General features: G+C 39.1%; 1 protein-coding gene across 2 annotated transcripts; it reads left to right on the top strand.

The window, feature by feature from the left end:
* The first annotated feature begins 1,207 nt into the window (after window positions 1-1,207).
* LOC119785545 (docking protein 1-like) lies at window positions 1,208-22,250 on the top strand. Of its 2 annotated transcripts, XM_038288269.1 has the most exons (8): window positions 1,208-1,342; window positions 12,385-12,570; window positions 13,141-13,219; window positions 18,184-18,311; window positions 18,394-18,504; window positions 19,155-19,224; window positions 20,881-21,053; window positions 21,138-22,250. In XM_038288269.1, exons 1-8 carry the CDS (start codon window positions 1,259-1,261, stop codon window positions 22,044-22,046), a joined length of 1,740 nt encoding a protein of 579 aa, XP_038144197.1. In that variant the 5' UTR covers window positions 1,208-1,258; the 3' UTR covers window positions 22,047-22,250. The 2 variants fall into 2 exon arrangements, with proteins under 2 accessions (XP_038144197.1, XP_038144198.1); XM_038288270.1 differs by lacking the exons at window positions 1,208-1,342; window positions 12,385-12,570 and adding an exon at window positions 12,702-13,010.
* The last annotated feature ends 198 nt before the right edge of the window (window positions 22,251-22,448 follow it).

The raw sequence follows: 22,448 nt of genomic DNA on the forward strand, positions 1-22,448 counted from the left end.
TATACCTTGATAGAGTCTGGGCTTCTCTTTGAGAGAGAGAGGGAACCGTTGGGTCCAGAGACTGTTTGTTCAGCAGGGTTCCAAGAGCAGCTGCAGCGTCTAGCTTCTGACTTTAATGGCAGACCTTGATCAGAGTTTCCAGCTCTTAACAAAGAGCAGCAGGGGAATCCACATAGAATCTTCAGGTTTGGCTCACGAGGGCAATCTCGGCAGGTTAAGCTCATCCAGAGCTTCAGGTTAGAGACAGGTTTCCTGTGAGGCAAAAACAAGGGAGAGTTAGAATCAGATCTCATCAAGAGATAGCTAAGATTCTTCAGGTTCTAGGCTCAGGTCGCTAACCAAACTAGGTCAACACTGCGGTGTCGAAGCAAGGTCTGGCAGCTGGTTATAAAGGGCAGGTCTCTTGATGAGTAGATGCGTTTCAGGTGTGCTGGAAGACTCCAGCTCCAGGAGACCCACGGCGCACTCTGCTGGAGGAAGGTGGTACAGCTCCAGATCCCAACAACAAATAAACAGAATAGAATTGATTACGGTCATTTCTTCGTGAGATGAGTCAGTGATTTCGTTATCAGCTGCTGGGATAGTCCTGATTTTTCCACTCTATAACATGTCTGGCGATGTTTATCTGTCAAAAAGGAGTAAGACCATGGTTTCCTTGTTAGGGCAAAACCTGATTTAAATCTGACACCTTACTTTTCTTTGTTCTGATTTGTTCTTTTTTTCATGATTGGTTGTTTTCTTGTCTTTCTCTCTGCTAATGTGTGTTGCTATGAATTGAGCTTTTTTACTAAATCACTGTGCCAATCAAACTCATCTTACTGTAGGTCAGAGATAAAAAAAAAAACAAACAAAAAAAAAACAGCCAGTGTCTCACTGAAATAGTTAAACCTTTTAGGTTCATGTCTCTGCCTTAAAACCGCAGCCATGACCCAGATTATCATACATCGAACCCGGTGCCATCATCCTGCCCCCTCCAGCACTGATCATGTCACTACCTGTACAGATCACACCTTCCACTCTTTTCCATAAAATCTGCTGTGCATGACTGTGCCTGTCCCACAGATATTTTACATCAGCCCTTTCTTTTTAAAGCACCACCTGAGGGTAAAAAAGAGTCAAACTAGTATCAGTGGCCCCTGGCCCCCCCCTCAGATCTACTCAGTGTTGCAGTAAACAGCCTGCAAGACAGGAAGCATCAATTCTGCCGCCTACTGGGTTTCTCTCTGCCTCCTCAAGGCAAAGGTTGGACTCTGAGAGGATGAAACATGGCGCCACGGGTCGCAGCAGCAACAACAATAGGACCCATATGTGCTCCGACCCGACAGGCTTAGAATCTTCCCAGGTAAAATACTTTTATTTCTGGAACAGGATGAATATTGTTTGCTGTACAAAACAAAATGTATTTTTTGTATACACTATGTATACAAAATGACAACAAAAGTTGTCTACGTCTCAGCAAAAAGCTTTCAGCTAAGAGCAGGACTGGTTCTGCAGGCTTGTTTGTGTTTTATTATGTCCTTGGTGTGACCAATCATAGGTCCTCCATCGCAGATGATTGGTTTATCTCTGGACGCCTGCAGGTTTCCTGACCTCCAGCAGTTGATCATTTTCACTGCATCTTCTCTTAATTCCTGTGTGAAACAATTGCTGTTGCTTTCATGCAGCGTTTTTCTGTCTTACTCAGTGACTCTAATGAGCAGATAGGTCCAAACGCTGGAACTGACCTTCCTCAAAGGGAGAGATGACACTCTGTTCTCCAGCAATGGGCTCTGCTCAGCCCTCTGCTCCCAGGCTGAGATCAGCTCCCCCTCTGCTTATTGTTATAGTTACATAAACTCTGAGGTACGGAAGAGGATTAGGGCCACTGAAAAAAAAAAAAAAGTTAACTGATTTTTTAAAAAAAATTTTTAGTTTAGTATGGGAAAAAAGTCAGAATTCTGACTTTAATCTCAGAATTCTGACTTTTTTCTCAGAATTCTGACTTTTTTCTCAGAATTCTGACTTTTTTCTCAGAATTCTGACTTTAATCTCAGAATTCTGACTTTTTTCTCAGAATTCTGACTTTAATCTCAGAATTCTGACTTTTTCTCAGAATTCTGACTTTAAACTCAGAATTCTGACTTTAATCTCATAATTCTGACTTTAATCTAAGAATTCTGACTTTTTTTCTCAGAATTCTGACTTTTTTGTTGTCAGAATTCTGAGAAAAAAGTCAGAATTCTGACTTTAATTTCAGAATTCTGAGAAAAAAGTCAGAATTCTGACTTTAATTTCAGAATTTAGAGAAAAAAAGTCAGAATTCTGACTTTAATTTCAGAATTCTGAGAAAAAAGTCAGAATTCTGACTTTAATTTCAGAATTCTGACTTTAATCTCAGAATTCTGAGAAAAAAGTCAGAATTCTGACTTTAATCTCAGAATTCTGAGAAAAAAGTCAGAATTCTGACTTTAATCTCAGAATTCTGAGAAAAAAGTCAGAATTCTGACTTTAATCTCAGAATTCTGACTTTAATCTCGGAATTCTGAGAAAAAAGTCAGAATTCTGACTTTAATCTCAGAATTCTGAGAAAAAAGTCAGAATTCTGAGATTAAAGTCAGAATTCTGAGAAAAAAGTCAGAATTCTGACTTTAATCTCAGAATTCTGAGTTTTTTCCCATACTATACCGAAATAAAATAAAAAAAATCAGTTAACTTTTTTTTTTTTCCCAGTGGCCCTAATCCTCTTCCGTACTGAGGAGAGTTGACCTGCTATCCCCGATCAAATGATAGTTTCCTTCTTCCAGGTAGGCTGAGCCGGGTTCATCTGGTGAGCTTCACCGCTGCACCTCAGGCCCCTGCTGTCACTGTGAATCTCATTCAGTCTGTGACCGCCAGCAGCCTCAGAGCATCAGAGAGGCTGTTTGTGTTTGTAGGTGGAGATCATCGTCTCTACACACCTTTCATGGCCTTTTCTGTCCAAACCTGTCAAATCGCATCTTTCCGGATTCCTAAGAAGGAGTTCCCTCTGAAGAGATCATTTACAGAAGTAACAACAACAAAACAGCTGACCTGTAGGCGTATAATGAAAACTAAACTGTTTAGAAGTTAGAAAGAAGATAGAAAAGTAATTTCCAGTTAATGCTTTTCGACATAGATCTAGAGCAAGATGAGGCTCTCTGCATCCTTCCTGAAATCAGGCCTCGGCTCTGTTCAGCTTAGTGAGGATAATCGAAGAGGCGGTTGGCTTTATGCTTGACTGTCTGTGAAGATAAAGAGTTTTTTCACAGATCTGCTTTCTGCAGAACTCTACGGTAACATTATGAACATTAACGTTATGAAACTGAACACCATGTGGTAAAATGACCCACAGTGTGTTTTATCTACATCAGTTAATTTCCGCAGATTTGTCTGTAACGAAATGATTCCTTAGAGTCCCAGGACTTCTAACATATTTGACCTGGAAAAAAAAAACAACATAAAAAAACACAACACATTTCCTAAAAGGTTCAACTTGGAGACTTTTGTTTCTCATTGGCTTTTGAATTAATTAAAAAAATTTCACTCCTCATCTTTACAATTAAAAACCAAGAACATAATACAGTAATTCACAGCAGTAGCTCCTTCAGTTTTCATTAGCAGAGTGAGAGATTGTCTGTGTCAAAATTAAGTTACTTTCAGCATTAATAGCAAATGATTGAAAACTTAATGATTAGATGGATTATTAGGCTTAAAGGAAAATTCCGGTTTTTAACACTTTTAGCCCATTTTCTGTAGTGTCCAGGATGAAATCGAATGATCGACACCAAAATTTTGACAATTGCTCCTGTCTCTGCTATTTGGCTCATGCAGAATCCACCCCTGGCTGCTTCAGAATGGCTTCCATTGTGCATGTCCGATAATGTCCTTAAAACAACCTTAAACGTTCTTTTTTTAAAATATGCTACTCACCGGGTCATCAGCGCTGTTCAATGACGTTCCAAAAAAAGTTTCGTAAAGAAAAAACGTTCCTGTAGTGTTTTATTTAGCATTTTGTAAATCCCATTGAGTTCTGTTGGAATAGTCAATATCCCTCCGCCACCGGAAACAGAAATGGGGCCTGTTTACACTTAGTTGTAGTCTTTTCGCTTCACTCTGTGTACTCCGACGTCGAGGTGCTAACGTCTCTGTTAAACACTTTAAAAAACTCTGAAAATGGAATACGAAAGGTGGATTCTTGAGGAGGACATATTGGACTTTGAGTTTGGCGGTAGAGGATACCGTTTTGAACCGGAATATACTGAGGAGGAGTATATAGAGACATTGTCGCCAACTAGTGGTCTGGAGTGTGCAACGCTTCAGATTCGAACGGGAAGCGGAAGTTTATAATCGGTTGTGATGTATCGGAAAAAATAGTTCTGGGATTTACAAAATGCTAAATAAAACAAGACAGGAACGGTTTTTCTTCACGAAACTTTTTTTGGAACGTCATTGAACAGCGCTGACGACCCGGTGAGTAGCATATTTTAAAAAAAGAACGTTTAAGGTTGTTTTAAGGACATTATCGGACATGCACTATGGAAGCCATTCTGAAGCAGCCAGGGGGGGATTCTGCATGAGCCAAATAGGAGAGACAGGACCAATTGTCAAAATTTTGGTGTCGATCATTCGAATGCATCCTGGACACTACAGAAAATGGGCTAAAAGTGTTAAAAACCGGAATTTTCCTTTAAAGCCCCAGTGTGTGAGATTTACTGCCATCTAGTGGTGAACTGGATCAATTACAACTGACCGAGAAATGGGTTCTGGCGCCTTTTTTTTTTTATTATGTGATTATTGCTAAATGTGACAATGTCAATATCCTGCAGGGTTTATTTGCCCTGTCAGGTGACGAGGTACAGAACGATACATAATTTAGTTTCTTCTATTAATGAGTTACAAACTGCAAAATTTTCTCTTGTTCCATGTTAGCTTATTTCAGCCGCTTTATTAAGGCAGGTGGGCCACATATGGATTAAACATCTAAAGTTATCTGAGATATTGTTTAGTATTAGAATATTTTTTGCAGCTCTAGTGATTTTTTTCTGATTAGGGGGAAGACATCAATCCCCCTCTATAAAATCTCTTGGAAACACGGTTGTGTAGGATTTCTGTGAAGTAGCAAAACTTTTGGTTCCCCTTAGATGTTTCTTTTTTCTCTTTTAAAACAGCTTTTATTATTTGATTTTATATTTTTTATTTCATTTTATATATATATATATATTTTTTTATCCATTTTATTTCTTTTATTTCTACGTATTTCTTTTTTAATGCTTTTTTAAATGCTTTTTTGTAGCACTTTGAGGCCTTTTTGGTGAAAAGTGCAGTATAAATTAAATGAATTATTATTATTATTATTATTATTATTATTAAGAATAATAGCAGTTGATAGCTGTTGAAGCAGAACTTTTCCATTGTCAGCTAATAAGCAAACTAGACTAATTGTCGGACAACACTGCCCCGTTTCTACCTCACACTGGGCAAAGAGAATAGATGGTCCTCCTTTTCAATAGAGAACAGCAAATAGAATGATTTACAGTCATCTTTGTTTACTTTATTCTCCTCCCCCATCAACAGCTTGTCTTCATGTACACGGAACAGTTGTAAAGCTAACAAGTTTTTTCATTTATGGCCCTTTTTGACATTGTCCAATGGGTGAACCACCATGTATCTATAAACAACTCATTCTAAGCTATGGTAACACCTACATTTTTTGCAAATAAAAACTAAATTAGTTACAAAGTATCCTATGTTATGCAAAATAAACATCTTTGAAACAGTAATATGTGTCCTGAAGCCTATGTATGAGGTTCACCAATAACCAAAACCCGCTTCACCTCTCTAACTGCCTTTCTCCACCTCTTAGCTAGTCTAGTTAGCTAGTTTGAGCCTCTGTGCTCAAAATGCTCTCTTTCTAAACTCTGCCCTTAATGATATCATGTGGGTATTAACAGTCTAGTTAGTTCCTCACAGCAGATAGAGGCAGTAGCACCTCTGGTCAAATGGCTACTAGTTCAACTAAAGGGATTTCAGCCGTTAATTGAAAAACGGCTGAAAATAATTTGTCCGTATTTCAGATGGAATAAAAAAATGTGTATTATTGTTCTTAACAACATAAATGAATGGCAATGACAGGTTATTTGGTCAATCTGCTCCTTTTATGTGTATTGTTATAAGCTGCTCAGAACGGTCTGTAGAAGCCCATCGGTCAAGCTCCAGCCTTTTTCTTCTGTATTATATCAGTCCTCTAGCCATCATCATTAAAAACTCTGACTGGTTGTCATGGTTGTGGTCTGTGGGGGCCGCAGCTTTCAGGAGACAAGGCATGGAAAGCCGAAAGACTTTGATTTAAAAAAAGGCTGAATAAGGAGATTATTAGTGCTTTGTCTGCCCAATCTGAGGATGATTTTACTGTTCAAACAACAAAAACCTGCTCTGGGTGGCTCATTGTTAATATTTCTTATTTAATTATATTGGACATTTAACTCTGAATATAAGATACAATAAGCAAATGTGGCCTGTTTCCTCTTTAAAAAGAAATATATGGGAAATAGGGCACCTTCACAACTGAAAATCTCTGCTAATTACCTCTGAACAGATGGGTAGTGCCGCATGTTTAACATCCATTAGAAAAGGCTGCAAAAGCTGCTAAATAACGTTGCTAGGACAATCAGCCCTCTAACTCGAAACAAGAATACAAATGGAAAAAAACAACAAAAGTTAAAGATAAACCATAATCTACACAAATTTAGTAGAGAAACATAAATACAAACAGAAACGTCTAAAATTTTTGTCTTATTTTTTTATTTTCTAAAGTTCTTTTGAGTTCATATTTTGTAGCACTCAGAGATGTGAGGATACACAGATTGGGTTTTAAATGACTCATTGTGCTGTTTTTCTATTACTACATTAACTTTTTATCAATCTTTCTTAATTGTTTATACAGAGAGTTTTTGTACCTGCTGGACTTCTAGTTTCATTTATTTGTTATTACTCTACTATGTTTTTGCCAGTAGGTATCCTCCATCACTTTTGCCTTTACCTGTACCGTAATTGTCATGATGGGTTTTTGTGGAGCTAAACCCAAACGCAGAACACACCACAGAGTCAGGGGTAAAAGTTCAACAGTTTAATAAAGATTTGCACACAACAGGTTAACAGTAGAACTGGTACTGGTCCGGGACTCGGTTTCACAGAGTAATCTGAAGAAGGGGATAGTTTGGTTAGCCAAGTTGCAAACCGGTTGGGTCCAGAGACTGTAGATTCAGCAGGGAGCTCAGTGGCAGCAGCGTCTAGCTTCTGACTCGTGAGTTTCAGACCTTGACTTGGTTTCCTAGCTCTTCCTTGAGAGCTGTTGGGGGAATCCAGACTGATGTCTTCGGGTTTGGCTTCCTTGGGCAGGCTGGCAGGCAGGATTCCAGACAAAGCTCATCCAGAGCTTCAGACTTCGATCAGGTTTCCTATGAGGCAGAGAAGACAGAGGCAGGTTAGAATCTAGTTTCTCTCTAGATTCTACTAGGATTCTATAAATTGACAGAGGCTCAGGTTTCGCTAACCAAACTTGGTCAACACTGCAGCGTTGAAGGAAGGTCTGGCTGCTGCTTATATAGGAAGGTCTCCTGATGGGCTGATGAACTTCAGGTGTGCTGGAGGGCTCCAGCCCAGGAGACCCACAGCACACTCTGCTGGAGAAAGGTGGTACATCTCCAGATCCCAACAGTAACCCCAGTCCCTAACAGAAAACAGAAAAGGATCCTCGGCGCCCTCTGGTGGGCAAGCCTCAGTAACCCAACAGTAATCCTTAATTTTATCCTTATCTTTTTTCATTTTACTTTATTCTTATCCTTATCTTATTTGATTCCGATGTCTTATTTGTACTTAAAATCCTATTTTTTTCTCTCTTCTGTAAATGGTTGCACTGCAAGAAAGAGTTTCCGGCAGGGGATTAATAAAGTAAATTGGATTCTGATTCAGATCCACCTGATAATTGCCCATAGTAAACATAGAATTTAAAATCTATTATCTATTTTTCTGTCAATCCATATTTGCTGTTTTTACTTTAAACTTTTGTTGAAAGAGGTGACATTTAGATGCTCGTTCTTGTATAAAAACCATCAGCATATTATCTGCATTAGGAACATTTATCATTAACATAAACAAACAGAAATCTGTCAGATAAATAAGATTAAAACCAGTCTAGTGCTGTTCCCTTAATTCCTACAAAATATACAAGTTTTTCTAAAAGAATATCATGATCAACTGTATCAAATACAGCGCTGAGATCTTACAGGAAAAGTACACACTGAGAATATCATTAGTGACTTTAACCAGAGGTGTTTCAGTGCTATGATGAGCTCTAAAACCCGATTTAAACTCTTCAAAAAGTTAATTAAGCTGTAAGTGGTCACACACTTGTATGGATACTACCTTCTCAAGAATTTTAAATAAGGAAGGAAGATTGGATATAGGTCTATAATCGACCAAGTCATCTGGATCAAGAGACAGTTTCTTGAGAAAAGGTTTCATTACAGCAGCCTTTGGTACATACTGTATCCTTGTAACAGAGATAGAGTAATCACATCTAAACTGGAGGAGGAGATCAAAAGGAATACTTCCTTAAATAAGCTGGTTGGAATTGGATCGAACATCCAAGTTGAAGGCTTAGATGAAGACAATAGTTTAGATTCTATGACTACCTCAGATGCTGCCTCACCTTCCAGAGATAAACCAATTGTAGTTAGATGAGTGCTATTGATCTTATTCTTAATAAGATCACTCTTATTTTTTAAAGAATCCCAAAAAAACATTACTGCTAAGAGCAGGTGGGATGGACGGTTCAACAGAGCTATGACTCTGGGTGAGGCAACTGTATAAAAAAAAAATCTGGGATTAATCTTATGATCCTCTAATAAAGAGAAATGTGGCTCTTGCTTTATGAAGGATCATTTTATACAGCAGTTGACTGTTTATAAGGTTTTCTTTTGTTTTAATGGGGACACGTTTTACGCAATACGCAGGAAACTAGTAAACCCTTTATTAAAATAATTTTGTGAAGGTGAATACATAAAAATGTTTGCCTGCCACCTGCAGTATCGTTCAGTAACACAGAGATGAAAAGGGGAAAATATTCTTTAAAATGTATTACTGCATTATCTGATAATGATCTACTAAAGTGAAACTTGATGCCAATCAAGTCTAAGATAGCATTAAGTTCTGTCATGTTGGGTTCAAAGCGTCTAACCCACATGCAGAAAACCACTCTTAAAACAGGGAAAATGTTAAATTATTTATTGACAATGTTTACAGATTATGGAGCACAGGTTCCGGGTTCTTCTGACTGGTCACGGGAGGGAAGCCACTGAGGAGGACAGAGCAGTTAGAATAGATCCAGGAAATTTGCAGTTTGCTGATGACGGGGATAAATACCTGCTCAGGGAGGATTCTGATCAGCAGGGGGGGAACCTTATGAGTCCAGAGGCTAGTCGGCAGGCAGAGGACTGAGGGCAGAGGCAGTGACTGAGACTGAGTGCAGGCAGGCAGATTCCAGGCAGAGATTTCTATCACCAGAGTTTCAGGTTTCCAGGAAAGTCAGGATCTGTGAGGCAGAGAGAAACAGGGTCAGACAGGTTCACAAAATCAGGGTCTTAGATCAGGCAGGCTGGCTCAGGTTTTGCTAACCATTACTGGCAAACACTCTGGCAGGGAAGTGTCAGCCTCCTCCTCCTTAAGTAGGTCACCTGATGAGCAAACAGGAAACAGGTGTGTAGGAGAAGCTCCTGCCCTCAGGAGGAAGATCTCAGGCGCCCTCTGGTGGAGAAAGTGGACAAGCCTCCAGATCCTAACAAGTGCTTCATTTACCATATCACCTACTATCACCTACTATAATGACCTAAATAAATAAGGTTAATATGATTAAAGTCTCCCTTTTATATCATAATGGTTGTAAAATAGCACATTACAAAACATAAAATATTCAGAAAAAGCATTTATTGGAAGAGCAATCAAACCAAAACTAAAGAAATCAATTAATCAAATAATCGCTTGAAGCAGAAAAAGAAAAAATAAATAAATATTAGAAGTTTCTGCCACTGTGTTTAAACCAGGGCCGTCACTAGGTTTGAGAGACATGGGTGGCTTAGCCCCTAGGTAAGATATTGCGCGCGCTAGCGCGCGCCGAAATTTTTTCAGTGCACTTTCTAAGGCGCTGTCTATAAATTCATTATTTTAAGAGCAACATACCTGGGAAACACTTCCCTCACTAATGCTACTTCACCAACTAAACTACACCAGTTAAAATGTGCTAAATTACAAAGAGTAAATGGTAGGTGCCATGCATTACTGCATAAATGGAAGAAGGCAAGTGGTTCGCCACTCATCATAATGGAAACCTTCTACAGAAGACAGTTGTCTAACCAACAGACTCCCAACATCTTCATAAACCCTTAACCTGGCCATTCATCTTTCCCCATCTCCCCTGCACCCACAACCTGTCAGGAACCCCTGTCTGCTTTGCAATAACCCTGTTTCTGTGTGTGTGCTTGGTGTGTGTGTGTGACCTGGACTTTGGCATGTCTTTCTCTACACCTGGCACAGAGAGAAACACATATATGTGAGGAACTTAACAATAAATGCAGCATTATCTTTGATAGATTTCTGCTTAATCTAAAGTTTAACCACAAAATACAAGTTGCATAAATGGACAGTAGGCAATAGGCAATAGCATCATTGCAAAGAAGGATATCCTTGAGACTTTTTCACATCAGTCTGACAAAGTTTTAATGCAAATAAAGGAAGTATTTTTAAGTACAATGTATTAATGAAAACACAAAATCAACAGTATATGAAACGTACAACTTAGAACTATAGTCAACCCAAGGAAGCACTACCATATCACACAGTGTCGCCCTATCAGACTGGTGGCACATAGATATGGGAGAATTATCCTGCCATAATGCAAGAGCACATAACTTCAATTAGAGAAAAGAATTTCATCTTCTTGCACTCAAAACTTATAATGCTCACACTCAAAACATGCGCTCTCTCTCAAATATTTTCTCTTCTCTCAAAAATCTTTGTTTCTTCTCTCAGATTTAAACAGATATTTTCTATATTATCACAGATATTTTTTCCTCTCGCTTGCCTCCATCTCCGCTCTGCACGGGTCTCAGTTACGCTCTGCTTGCGGATTTGTTTTGCTCTCTCAGACTGCAGTTGGATCGTTGCCTAGCAACCTTTCCAGCCAATAGAACGACAGCCTCGGAAAAGGTGCGCTTGTTTAACCCTACGGAGTGTGCCTGTGCTACTACGCCACTTATAAAGCGTCAGCTGAAACAGCTATTTACAGTAGTTTTGTGGCTGATTGTTGTTTAGAAATAGAAAACCTGGTTTCATTTCTTAGTTTTGCCCTGGATTTTGTAGCGTTTGTGGACGCTACGTCGCTACTTGATCAAAACAATAACGTCGCTACAGGAAAGTTACTTGATAAATAAAGCAGCGACGCTACGGTCAAGCTACTTGAAAATGTAGTTAAACTAATAGCTTCGCTACATGTAGCGGCGCTACTGCCCATCACTGCTCCTGTGACAAAACTATTATAATGATGCTAGTAGGCTACAACAACATCGTGTTTTCCCACACCACTGACTTTGTTCACCATGGTAACGTAATTCCTACTGAATCAGACAAGCTATTAGGCCTATATTGTCTCTTTCCTCACTCCAGGTAAAGTGAAGAAAATGTAAACCGCTGACATCAAATGGCAAACTCACCGTATGTATCTGCACGCAACCATAACTTTCCTAATCAAGCTCGATGACTGTGTGGAGATTCAAAGGGCGCGCTGTTGCTGCACTGCACAGCTGCTATGGTCCAGTTGATGGCCGTGTACCACGTGACGTGACGCTGGACGCGGAGCCAATGAAGGAAATGAATATCCTAACGATATTAATAATTGTATAAATAATTGTGTTTGTAAATAAACTAACAGGAACTTATCTTCAGATTAACTTGCCTTCTTGGTGGCTCGTTTTCAGTGCTTTACTGCAATTGTTTGGGGTTATATGGAAAAAAAATCAATAAATAAAAAAATAACAATAAAAATCGCAAAATAATTATGGGGTGGCTAATACCAACGAAGGGATGACTTCAGCCACCCTAAAATAGGTCTAGCCACGTCCCTGGTTTAAACATATTTTGTAGCTTTGTATTTGAGATTTTGATGGATTTCACATGTTGCCATGTTTGTAAAAGGTAATATATTTTTGTGTTTCAATGCAGATTATTCATAATCATGTTAGTAAAAATATTTGGAGTTAATCTCTATGAAAACGGAACTGTGTCCTGATTGTTTCTCCAGCCAATCCTTTTAAATGACGTGAGTGTGTGTTTTAGCATGTAAGGATCATATTTCAGGAATGCTTCACGGAGCCCAACCTTAATCCAAAGCAAAGAAGGAAACTCTTCAGACGTGTTTTTTACGTCCTCCAGCAGCAGCAACGGCGGCCTGGTGTGGTCCTTTTCATGGATTCTAAAGGGAAAACTGGGAAACTGTTTCTTCAGCCACACAAATCCAACCAAGTGAGTAGATCTTTACTTTACTATAAATGTGAATTTTTCCTAGTAATCAAGTGTTAATCCTGATTGAAGTAGTAGTAAAAAAAATAGGCAGACGATCAGAATGTTGATGTTAAATGGATGGTTTTAACCTCTGAGTCTCATTCTGTCCAGTTTAAGAAGCGCAGTAGAAGTTTCTATAAATTTGTTGGTGGAGTTTAAATGAGACTTGAGGAATCCAAACAGGCAAGTTGAAACAGAGCAAAGTTTCCTCCCAGCACATTCCTTGCAGGCTTCAGAGTCACCCAGGAACTAAAGGTTGCAGGATTCAGAAGGAACAGAGAAACTCCTCTGCTGTGACTCTGTGTGTGTTTGGTACATACCTGACACAGATGGGATCTGACTCATGTTTACCTTGGTTTCACACATGGGAGGGCTGAAACCGCCTCTGCAGACCTGTTCAGGTGTGACGGAATAAAAGGAAGCGTGTCGTCCTGATGACGTGTTTCTGTTCCACTTGAACATCAAGCAAAACGTCTGTTTCTTCAGTTGTCATCGTCTTTGACTCCTTTTTAACCTTATGTTTTGTTTCAGAAATGGAAACCAGTGTGGGTGTCTCTGTTCCCTCCCAGCAGCAACGGAGTGGGTCGACTAGAGATCAGGGACATGGGAGGTAAGGTTAATGTCTTCATGAAAAAATACCTACCTGCAATAAGATGTACATTTTAAGACTTTCTTAGGATTGTAGAAATAAGTATTTAGAAATTGATTAAAAAATATCAGTAATCTGGTATAAAACAGTCAGCTCTGCTACGTTTATTTTTTCCTAAGACCTGACAATGTTTTAGGGATTTCTGAGACCTGATAGCTTTTTTCGGATAACCTTATTTCTCTGAGACTGTAGGATGTCCTAAAATGTACACCACACTGCAGAGCTCTGATGGTTCACCAGAAGCCCTTTTTTAGCAGCACCAAGCAGAATTCGGTAGTTCACTTTTTTTTAAGTGGTCTCTGTGGCTTCAAGGACACTATCAATGTGTCCTTATCTTATCAGAAGCAAGCAAACACATTTACTGGAGCTGTTTTACTCCTGGTAAATTAACTCCTGCTGCTTAGCTGTACCTGTGAGGCTCTGATTGCTAGAGTGCTGGAAATAAAAATCAGAGCCCAGCTTCAAGACGATGCTCAAGTGTTTACTCATCAGCAGGTGAAAAGATTATTAAAAAGCCACTTAAAAAAAAAGGGGTCACACTTTTTTATAGGTGTGTCTCCTTTTGGAGCTGTGGTTCCATTAGAAAACAAACAATCAGGTATATAAAGAGAATGAAATATTAAAATTCAAAAGGCTTTGTTGATAGACAATGATTTGGACTCTTCTAGGAAACAATTCATGTGAACTGTTCAGATAGCTCCCTGCTTCTGACCCCAAAAGACTCAGATACTGCTGGAGGTGTTCAGCAGAACACCACAACCGAGCTCCAACATCTATAAACAAAGGTGTTGATGGCAGCAGCATAGATGATATTTCTCTCCAGGATGGAGTCACAGCCAAACAAAAACAGACAAAGCTACTATGAGAAAAAGCAGAGGGAGCATAACATTAGAGACTGAACTAACAGATTCTGCAGAGTGGGATAGAAGGGAGTAGAATGAAGCAGAATGGTGAAAAAGGGGTCCCCATGTCATCCAGAAGTTAAATCCTATAGCAGCATAACTATAGAGATAGCCTAGGATAACCTGATCCGCTCTAAGGAGATTGAAAGTGACTTGCTCTGTTAGGAACATAAGGAACAATCATATCTCTGATATAAGATGGAGCTCGGCCATTTAAGGCTGTATATGTGAGAAGAAGGATTTTAAATTCTATTATGGATTTAACAGGAAACCAATGAAGAGAAGCCAGGATAGGAGAGATATGAGCTCTCTTTTTATTTTTCATCAGAACTCTGGCTGCAGCATTTTGGATCAGCTGAAGGCTTTTAACTACAGTTTGTGGACTTCCTGATAGTAAAGAATTACAATAGTCCAGCCTTGAAGTACCAAATGCATGGACTAGTTTCTCAGCATGGACAGGATATTTCTTTTTTTTTTTTATTGGACAGGATATTTCAAATTTTTTGCAATATTACGCAGATGAGATAAGGAAATTCTGCTTTAGCTTCCTGCTTTCAGAAGCAAAAAGTTAAGAGTCGTTCAGCTTTTTATGTCTTCAAGACATGCCTGTAATCTAGGTAATGGATTATCTTCATCTGGATTTATAGACAGATATAGTCGAGTATCATCAGCATAACAGTGGAAATAACTAACCTTTGAGCAAGAGGAACATTTGTCATTAACATGAACAAACTAAAATTGATCAGATAGATAAGATTTAAACCAGTCTAGTGCTGTTCCTTTAATTCCTACAAAATATTCAAGTTTTTCTAAAAGAATATTATGATCAACTTTAACAATTGCAGCACTGAGATCTAACAGGACAAGTAAAGATACAAGTTCATTATCTGAGATCAGATAATGGACCAGAGCTGTTTCGGTGCTTTGATAAGCTCTAAAGCTAGACTGAAGCTCTTCAAAAAGTTAATTATGATGTAAGTGATCGCACACTTGTTTGGGAACTATTTTCTCAAGAGTTTTAGATAAGAAAGGAAAATTGGATATAGGCCTATAATCAACCAAGTCATCTGGGTCAAGAGACAGTTTCTTAAGTAAAGGTTTAATTGCAGCAACCTTAAAAGCCTTCGGTACATATCCCTGTAACAGATATAGATTAATCACTAAAATAAAGGACGAGATCATAGGGAATAATTCCTTCAATAACCTGGTTGGAATTGGATCTACCATACAAGTTGAAGGCTTAAATGAAGGCAATAGTTTTGCTAAATCTGAAAGTTAAACTTTATCAAAGTAGTATAAACCAGGTTCAGATTCTATGGCTCCCTCAGATTCTGCCTCAGTTTTCAAAGATAAACAACTCATAGTTAGAGGAGTGCTTATTTTTAATAAGATCAATCTTATTTATAAAGAATCCCATAAAATCATTACTGCTAAGAGCAGGTGGAATGGATGGTTCAACAGAGCTATGGCTCTGGGTGAGTTTGGCATCTGTAGGCTGATGATGGTGTCTGCTTGCTGTTAATGGAGGTTCTTTGTGCTTATGGTGGTGGTTCTGCTTGCTGTTGGACTCCATTCTACATTTTGGTGAAAAGTATCTGTTCTTGCACTGATCTACTTTCAGATTCAGAGAGGAATGGGTGGTAGTTTTACTTCCAGCCTTAGAAAGTGAAGAAGGCCAGAAATGGTTTTATGCTTAGGTGATGATGGGATAGATGGGGAATCTATTACTAATTTAAGGAGGACTTCAAGTGAGAATTAAAGAAAAGCATACGTGGGGAAGTTCTTCTCCTCAGCCTCAGAAATGCTCTCGTTGATCCCACAAAGTGAGGAATTGTAACATCTTGAAGCTAAAAGACTGACGCGATTGGAGCATGGGGAGATTGCAGAATCATGTTGTGTCACAAATAATCATGGAGTAAGAGCCCACTGGTGGATGCAGGGTGGTGTTTGAGTGGGGGTGGTGGTGGTGGGACAAGCAGCAGCAGAACACGAGCTTTGGATCTGACATCCTAAATAGAGCCGCACATGGTGACAGCGTTATGTAAGCTCTGATGAATGATGCATATCTTCTCTGAGTGATCTGTGTGAGCTCACATTCAGTCAAGAGCCTCATTTTCTAATCATCCAAGCAACAGAAAGTAGGACACAGAGCAGATTAATGATAATATGGGGAGACAAATGAGAGGAAGAGGACACATGAAGGAGAAAGATGGATCAGTTAGGGAGGTTCACAGCTTTGGGTTTTGATTTTAGGGTGTCTTCTGTCTGACTGATGACCTCATGTTGATGGTCTGACTGCTAAAAGTGACTCTGAGGCTGTTAGCTGGGGAACCTTTTGATTCATTAACAAATTATTCGGTCTAAAATATTTCAAAAGTATTTAAAACCAAGAGAACATGCATGTGAAGCTAAGTTCAGTTAATGTTTAACTAAAAAGTATTTTAATAATTGATCACAGGGGAGGAATTAGGTTTTCAGGAGATTTTTACTGGAAAATGTTTTATTAGAATTGAAGCTAAGTTTAAATAATAAACTAACAGTTGTCCTAATAAGTGCCACTGAGGATTCACACAGGAAAATGTAGCCCTCTGGTGGTTCATTTGTATCATTACATGGTTTTACATATGCACATAATGCTGAAATGTAATTTCTTAGCTTTATCATGAAACTATGAATGCGAAACATTTGTTCATCGTTGTTGTAAGGGTTTGTTACTATGAACCACAACTTGAAGTGAAGTTCAACCTTTCTTTATGTTTGAGCTGTTTTCATAAATATGTCTCATCAAATAATAATATCATAATCAAAATCAATATTAATATCAAAATCATCCATGATTAACTTTAATGAAACTCGGCCTCCTCTACCAGATTTCACAGAATTTGCATTGAAAGGCTGTTTGGTGGCGATGTTTCTCTCCTCAAGGCCCCATACAAGCTGGCCTTGCCCCCAGCACAACAAGTTAGAACAAAAATCAGACAATCTGCAACATCATGTTGGAGACAGACAGAGATGGGAAGTAACAAAGTACAAATACTTCGTTACTGTACTCAACTACATTTTTCTGATATTTTCATTTTACTTTACTCCTCTTTTTTATGGGGACTTTTTACTTCTACTCCTTACATTTTTACACAAATATCTGCACTTTCTACTCCTTACATTTTAAAAAATTGGCTCGTTACTTTAGTTTTGAATCCTTTCAATGGAGTTACCGTTATTATTTTTCACGTCATCAATACCAAATTTAATCTACCGTAATTGGATGGGAATCTACGTTGCATTTGACGCACCACTACAAGATGAATCGACAGATTCGGCGGTATTCATTCGCGGCAAATCATTGCAGCTTGGTGGCGGTGGCGTTGGCATAGTAGTATGGACGACGAGATGATTGAAAATGAACACAACGGAGATCTAGTCCTATTGGCAGACATCCATTTAAAATGTAGGCAACGGCATGAAAAAAGTGGTTTCTAATTTTACTTTTATACTTTAAGTAAATTTACAAGCCTGTACTTTGTTACTTTTACTTGAGTAAAGAAGTTTAATCAGTACTTCCACTTTTACCAGAGTATTTTTTAACACAAGTATCTGTACCTTTACTCAAGTACGGAAAGTGAGTACTTTTGCCATCTCTGGAGACAGACATGTAAAATCTAACTGATTGTGAATCAGAATGGCTGCAGATGAGTATATCCTATAGACACATCTTTGAAAAATGGACTGAATTTTTTTTTTTTAATTCAGCTCTTAGAAAGTATAGCAGAAGGTTTTCATAAAAAGGTGACATGCTGTTATTTAACCACAGCCAAGTTATTTTAATACATTGATTATCTTCGGCCATTTATAGATATTTTTTAAATTGTTTTCATGCTTTGTAGCATTTAAGATAGAAAACCAGCTTGTTGGATTTTAAGTTTTTAGAATCCTTTTGAACATTTCCTTAAAGCTGCAGGACAATTTCTGACCTGTCAGGATGACTAGTCTGTCCTCTGAGGGTGTTCTGCCTCTATCCTGCAGGAGGCGGCGATTATCCTGGGTTCCGCAGACACCAGCAGTTTCATGGAGACAAGAGGACTAAGGTGGTCCTTCTGTCAGAGCTGATCACTGTCCTCAGGTTGCCCCCCAATGCTGAGGCCTGCCCCATGGTTGGTTCCTCAGCCTGATCCATTAGGTTCCCTCAGCTCTGTTCTGTACAAGCAGCCTGTAACCGTGGCTCTCTTTGTGCAGGAGAACATGTCAGCGTTTTGTGTGGAGACCCAAGACAGAACACTGGTGTTCGCTACCCTCAAAGACGACTGTGCGGAGTGGGTGGACAAGCTGTGTCAGAGCAGCTTCCAGGTATCTTCAAAGCTGACTGCCCTGCTGAACTGGAGAGTTCATCAGATGATCATTGGTTCTATAATGTCTTCAGGGCGCTTCAAAATTACATTCATTAAAACACCCCTAATATAAATGAAAAGTTCAATAACAGTAATGATAAATTTTAAAAAAGGAAACTTATGTTTAACAGTTATGATTGCACTAGCTGTCAATCAGGTTATTTTAGATGCATCAAAAGCAGCATGAAGGCTTTTTATTGTCTTCACAACATTCCTAACAACCAAATTTTGCTGACTGGTACAATTGGGAAATATTTGAATGTAGACAATATTCCTCAGTGCCGTGATTAATATGTATATTAATCTTATTTTCATCTATTTTGAACCTCTGTGGTTATGAATATTACTGCACAGATCTATCTCTGTATTCATTAGAGCTGAGACTTTGGTTTCATCTGATTCTCTCCAGCTTTCAGTTTCTCAGAACTTCACTTCATTTACTTCTGTTCTTCATTTTGTTGTGTTTTCATTTAATCCTCTGATGACCTTCAAGTGTCTCAGAGTTATTTTCCTTAACCAAATTTCCACTCAGGTGATTGTGCCCCTCTTCCATACGAAATCTCTGTTTATGGTAAGACTATAGTGAAAGTTGCCTTTTTTGTCTCACAGAGAGAAAAAACTTCAGGGACCAGTCAAGTCCACATGGAGGAAAACCAGATTTATGCCTCTGCACATGAAGGTGAACCTTTATTTTTATTACAGATCCACTCTTTAAATCTGTAAAAGAAACCTTTATTTCAATGGAGATGCATAAATCAGGTTATAGAAAAACAGCCAGAGTTCTGGTTTTGTAAAAACAAAAATCCTGCAAGTTTCTCAGTATTATTAGAACTCACAGTTTGATGTTTACCAAACTGATCGGGTTGAGAGATGGACTCACTCTGGCATTTTAGATACCTAAATAGATCACAGCCCTCTTTCTCTTCCTTTTGCCGAGCAAAGACCTCTAACGTTCTTTGTGCTTTATTGATAAAACCAGATGGTAAATGGAGTGAAGCATTACAGATTATAACCATTTCCCCCCAAACACATTTTTACATCAATACAAAAGGTAGACAACATCAACAGGCCAACCCATCCTGTCCACCATCAAGTTCTGGATGTAGTCTCCAATAAACCCAGATCTTAAAGGAATAGTACACCCAAAACATGATTAGCCTTCATTTTCTACTCACCCCCATGCTGAACAACACTCTGGAGTACTTTTTTGATATCTCAAATGCATCTGGAGATCTGGGAGGCTTCTTGCTGTCTGCTGACATTCAAATAATGGAGGTCTATGGCGCCCAAGGCAGAAAGGTCCATAAAAGTCCACAAAAAACGTGTCAATATTCCTCCATACTGCTCGTCCAATGTATTCCAAGTGTCCTGAGTGGGTAGCGTCCATAATTTACTCGAAACAAAGTCATTTAGAATGTTTTTAGAGCATAAACAGTAGTGTATAGGATTTCCTAAAAGCGCGCCTGCGAGTTCACGCGTCTGTGGAAACCGCGGCAGACCAAACCAGATGAAAGTGCGCATTCAGCGTCTGCTCTGCCGATAATGCAAGCGTAGAAGAAGAAATGGCTGTTTACCTGTGCAAGGAAAGAAACAACGAAAGAAAAATGTCTGAGGACTTCAGTGTTGAGGAAGAGCGTGAGTTCTTTGCCGAGCTGAATGCGCACTTTCATCTGGTTTGCTCTGCCGCGGTTTTCGTAGACTCGTGAACTCGCAGGCGCGCACTTTTAGGAAAACCTATACACTACTGTTTATGCTCTAAAAACATTCTAAATGACTTTGTTTCAAGTAAATTATGGACGCTACCCACTCAGGACACTTGGAATACATTGGACGAGCAGTATGGAGGAATATTGACACGTTTTTTTGTGGACTTTTATGGACCTTTCTGCCTCGGGCGCCATAGACCTCCATTATTTAAATGTCAGCAGACAGCAAGAAGCCTCCCAGATCTCCAGATGCATTTGAGATATCAAAAAAGTACTCCACAGTGTTGTTCAGCATGGGGGTGAGTAGAAAATGAAGGCTAATCATGTTTTGGGTGTACTATTCCTTTAATGGGGGAGCATTGTTTGGATTGTTGATAATTTTATGAGATGCAGAATGTCAGCGCTGTCTTACAAATATACCACCATTTAATGGGAAATAAGAGGATTTGTCACCATCCTTACACCAAAGGAATGATCCAAAAATGTCTCGCTTAATGTATTAGTATGTTTTTAACTAAGATGGAAAACCACAACCTTGTAAAGACATTTTATCATTTAGTTAGATCATACCAGAAACAGGCACTCGCCCTTCCATTTTGTTGACATGAACTTTCTCCACTCATCTGCAGCCCCTCAGTTCTGGGTTGGGCTACAGAAAAGTGATGCCGCAATGCGATGTGGTCTGCAAGGCTCCTACTGGCTGCAGGTGGAAGAGCAGTCGCTACTACTGAGAAGTACGAAAGAGAAGGAGGTTGTTATGGAGTGGCCGTATGAACTACTGCGGCGATATGGAAATGATAAGGTACTGATGTCATTTGTTGACATATAAAGGGGGGGAAACAGGAAATAATTTGTCCATGTTCTCATGGCTCTGTATTCGCACCAGGTGACCTTCACCATCGAAGCAGGGCGCCGCTGTGAATCCGGGCCTGGAACTTTCATATTCAAGACCCAGCAGGCTGACAACATCTTCTCCTTGATTAAGAGTAACATCAAACGGAAAACTGCAACTTCTACTTCTGGACACCAAATCCAAGACGTTGAGCAGGATGCTGTTACCAACATTCAAGCATGTTCTCCTCTTCCCAAAATCCCTGACCTAACCAACATGGCGGCCATCGTGGAAAACAAACTCAGAGTGCAGGACAGGAAATCTCCCGTGTTTGATGACATCCCAAAGAGTCGAGACGATTCAGTCTGTCCGGCAGAAGGTCTTCCTGCTCCGATCACCTTGATGCCTCTCCCATCGGTTCCTACACATAACGATACCAGCGGACATAAACCCGACAGCCAATCAGACGCTATATATGCTGATCCGAAAGACTGCATCCCATCTATTATAGTACCCATACAAACCAGAGCTCACTACATCGACCCGGCGAGTGTACTTCCTCTGAAACCACCATTTGCAAAAGAACCTGTCGACACAGTTCCTACCACATTAGAATCAGATCCAAAACCTAATACAGATTTGCTGGATTCAGTTTACTCAGAGGTTTACGATAAACTCAGTCCAGACAAAAACAAACAACCCACTCTACAGAATCCAGCAAAAACATCAGACGAACCCATTTACTCCCAGCCGGATAGCACAACTCCATCAGAGGGCCAAGAGACTGAACCCAATCCTGACCAGTTTGCACATCTTTACGCTCAGGTTTGCAAAGCAGCGACTTTAAGCAAAAACTCGAAGTCTGTCACCACATCAGCTTCTTCCTCATCCACCATGAGTTCAACCAAGTCCAGAGAGGATCCTCTGGATGATGTCATCTATGAAAACCTGGGCATCATTTAAATCAGCTCCTTACTGGAACCAATAAGACTTTCTTTACTTTTTTAGATTTTTCTTACTTTAATTCATTCCTTTGTGAAAAGTATTTGAAATATTTTTATTCTGCTGTTTAAACTGTGATATGAATATAAATCAGGATACAACCTGGATAATTATGATAATTTTACAACATTAAACATTTGCATTTTTACAACAGTTATGACCGCATAGACTGGGCTTCACTTTGTGTAGTTACTCATTTAATTTACCTTCTTTTTTTTTATTTCACGCTGCTCCAATATTAAACATTAAAGAACATTTATCTCTGAAATAATTCATTAAAACTGGGTTTTCCAACAGATCTCTATATCTGTTCCATAAAAAAAACAAAAAAACATTTAAGAACTTTAAACTGAACGAAAACTG

The sequence above is a fragment of the Cyprinodon tularosa genome, unplaced genomic scaffold (genome assembly GCF_016077235.1).
Source record: "Cyprinodon tularosa strain WSP-4 unplaced genomic scaffold, ASM1607723v1 ctg25, whole genome shotgun sequence".
Taxonomy (NCBI): domain Eukaryota; kingdom Metazoa; phylum Chordata; class Actinopteri; order Cyprinodontiformes; family Cyprinodontidae; genus Cyprinodon; species Cyprinodon tularosa.

Excerpts from the sequence above, each read along its gene's own strand:
- LOC119785545 (XM_038288269.1), top strand. The coding sequence starts at position 1,259 with ATGAAACATGGCGCCACGGGTCGCAGCAGCAACAACAATAGGACCCAT. Across the intron at positions 13,220-18,183 it reads AGAGATCAGGGACATGGGAG|GAGGCGGCGATTATCCTGGG; the intron begins GTAAGGTTAATG and ends TCTATCCTGCAG. Across the intron at positions 18,505-19,154 it reads TGTGTCAGAGCAGCTTCCAG|AGAGAAAAAACTTCAGGGAC; the intron begins GTATCTTCAAAG and ends TTTGTCTCACAG.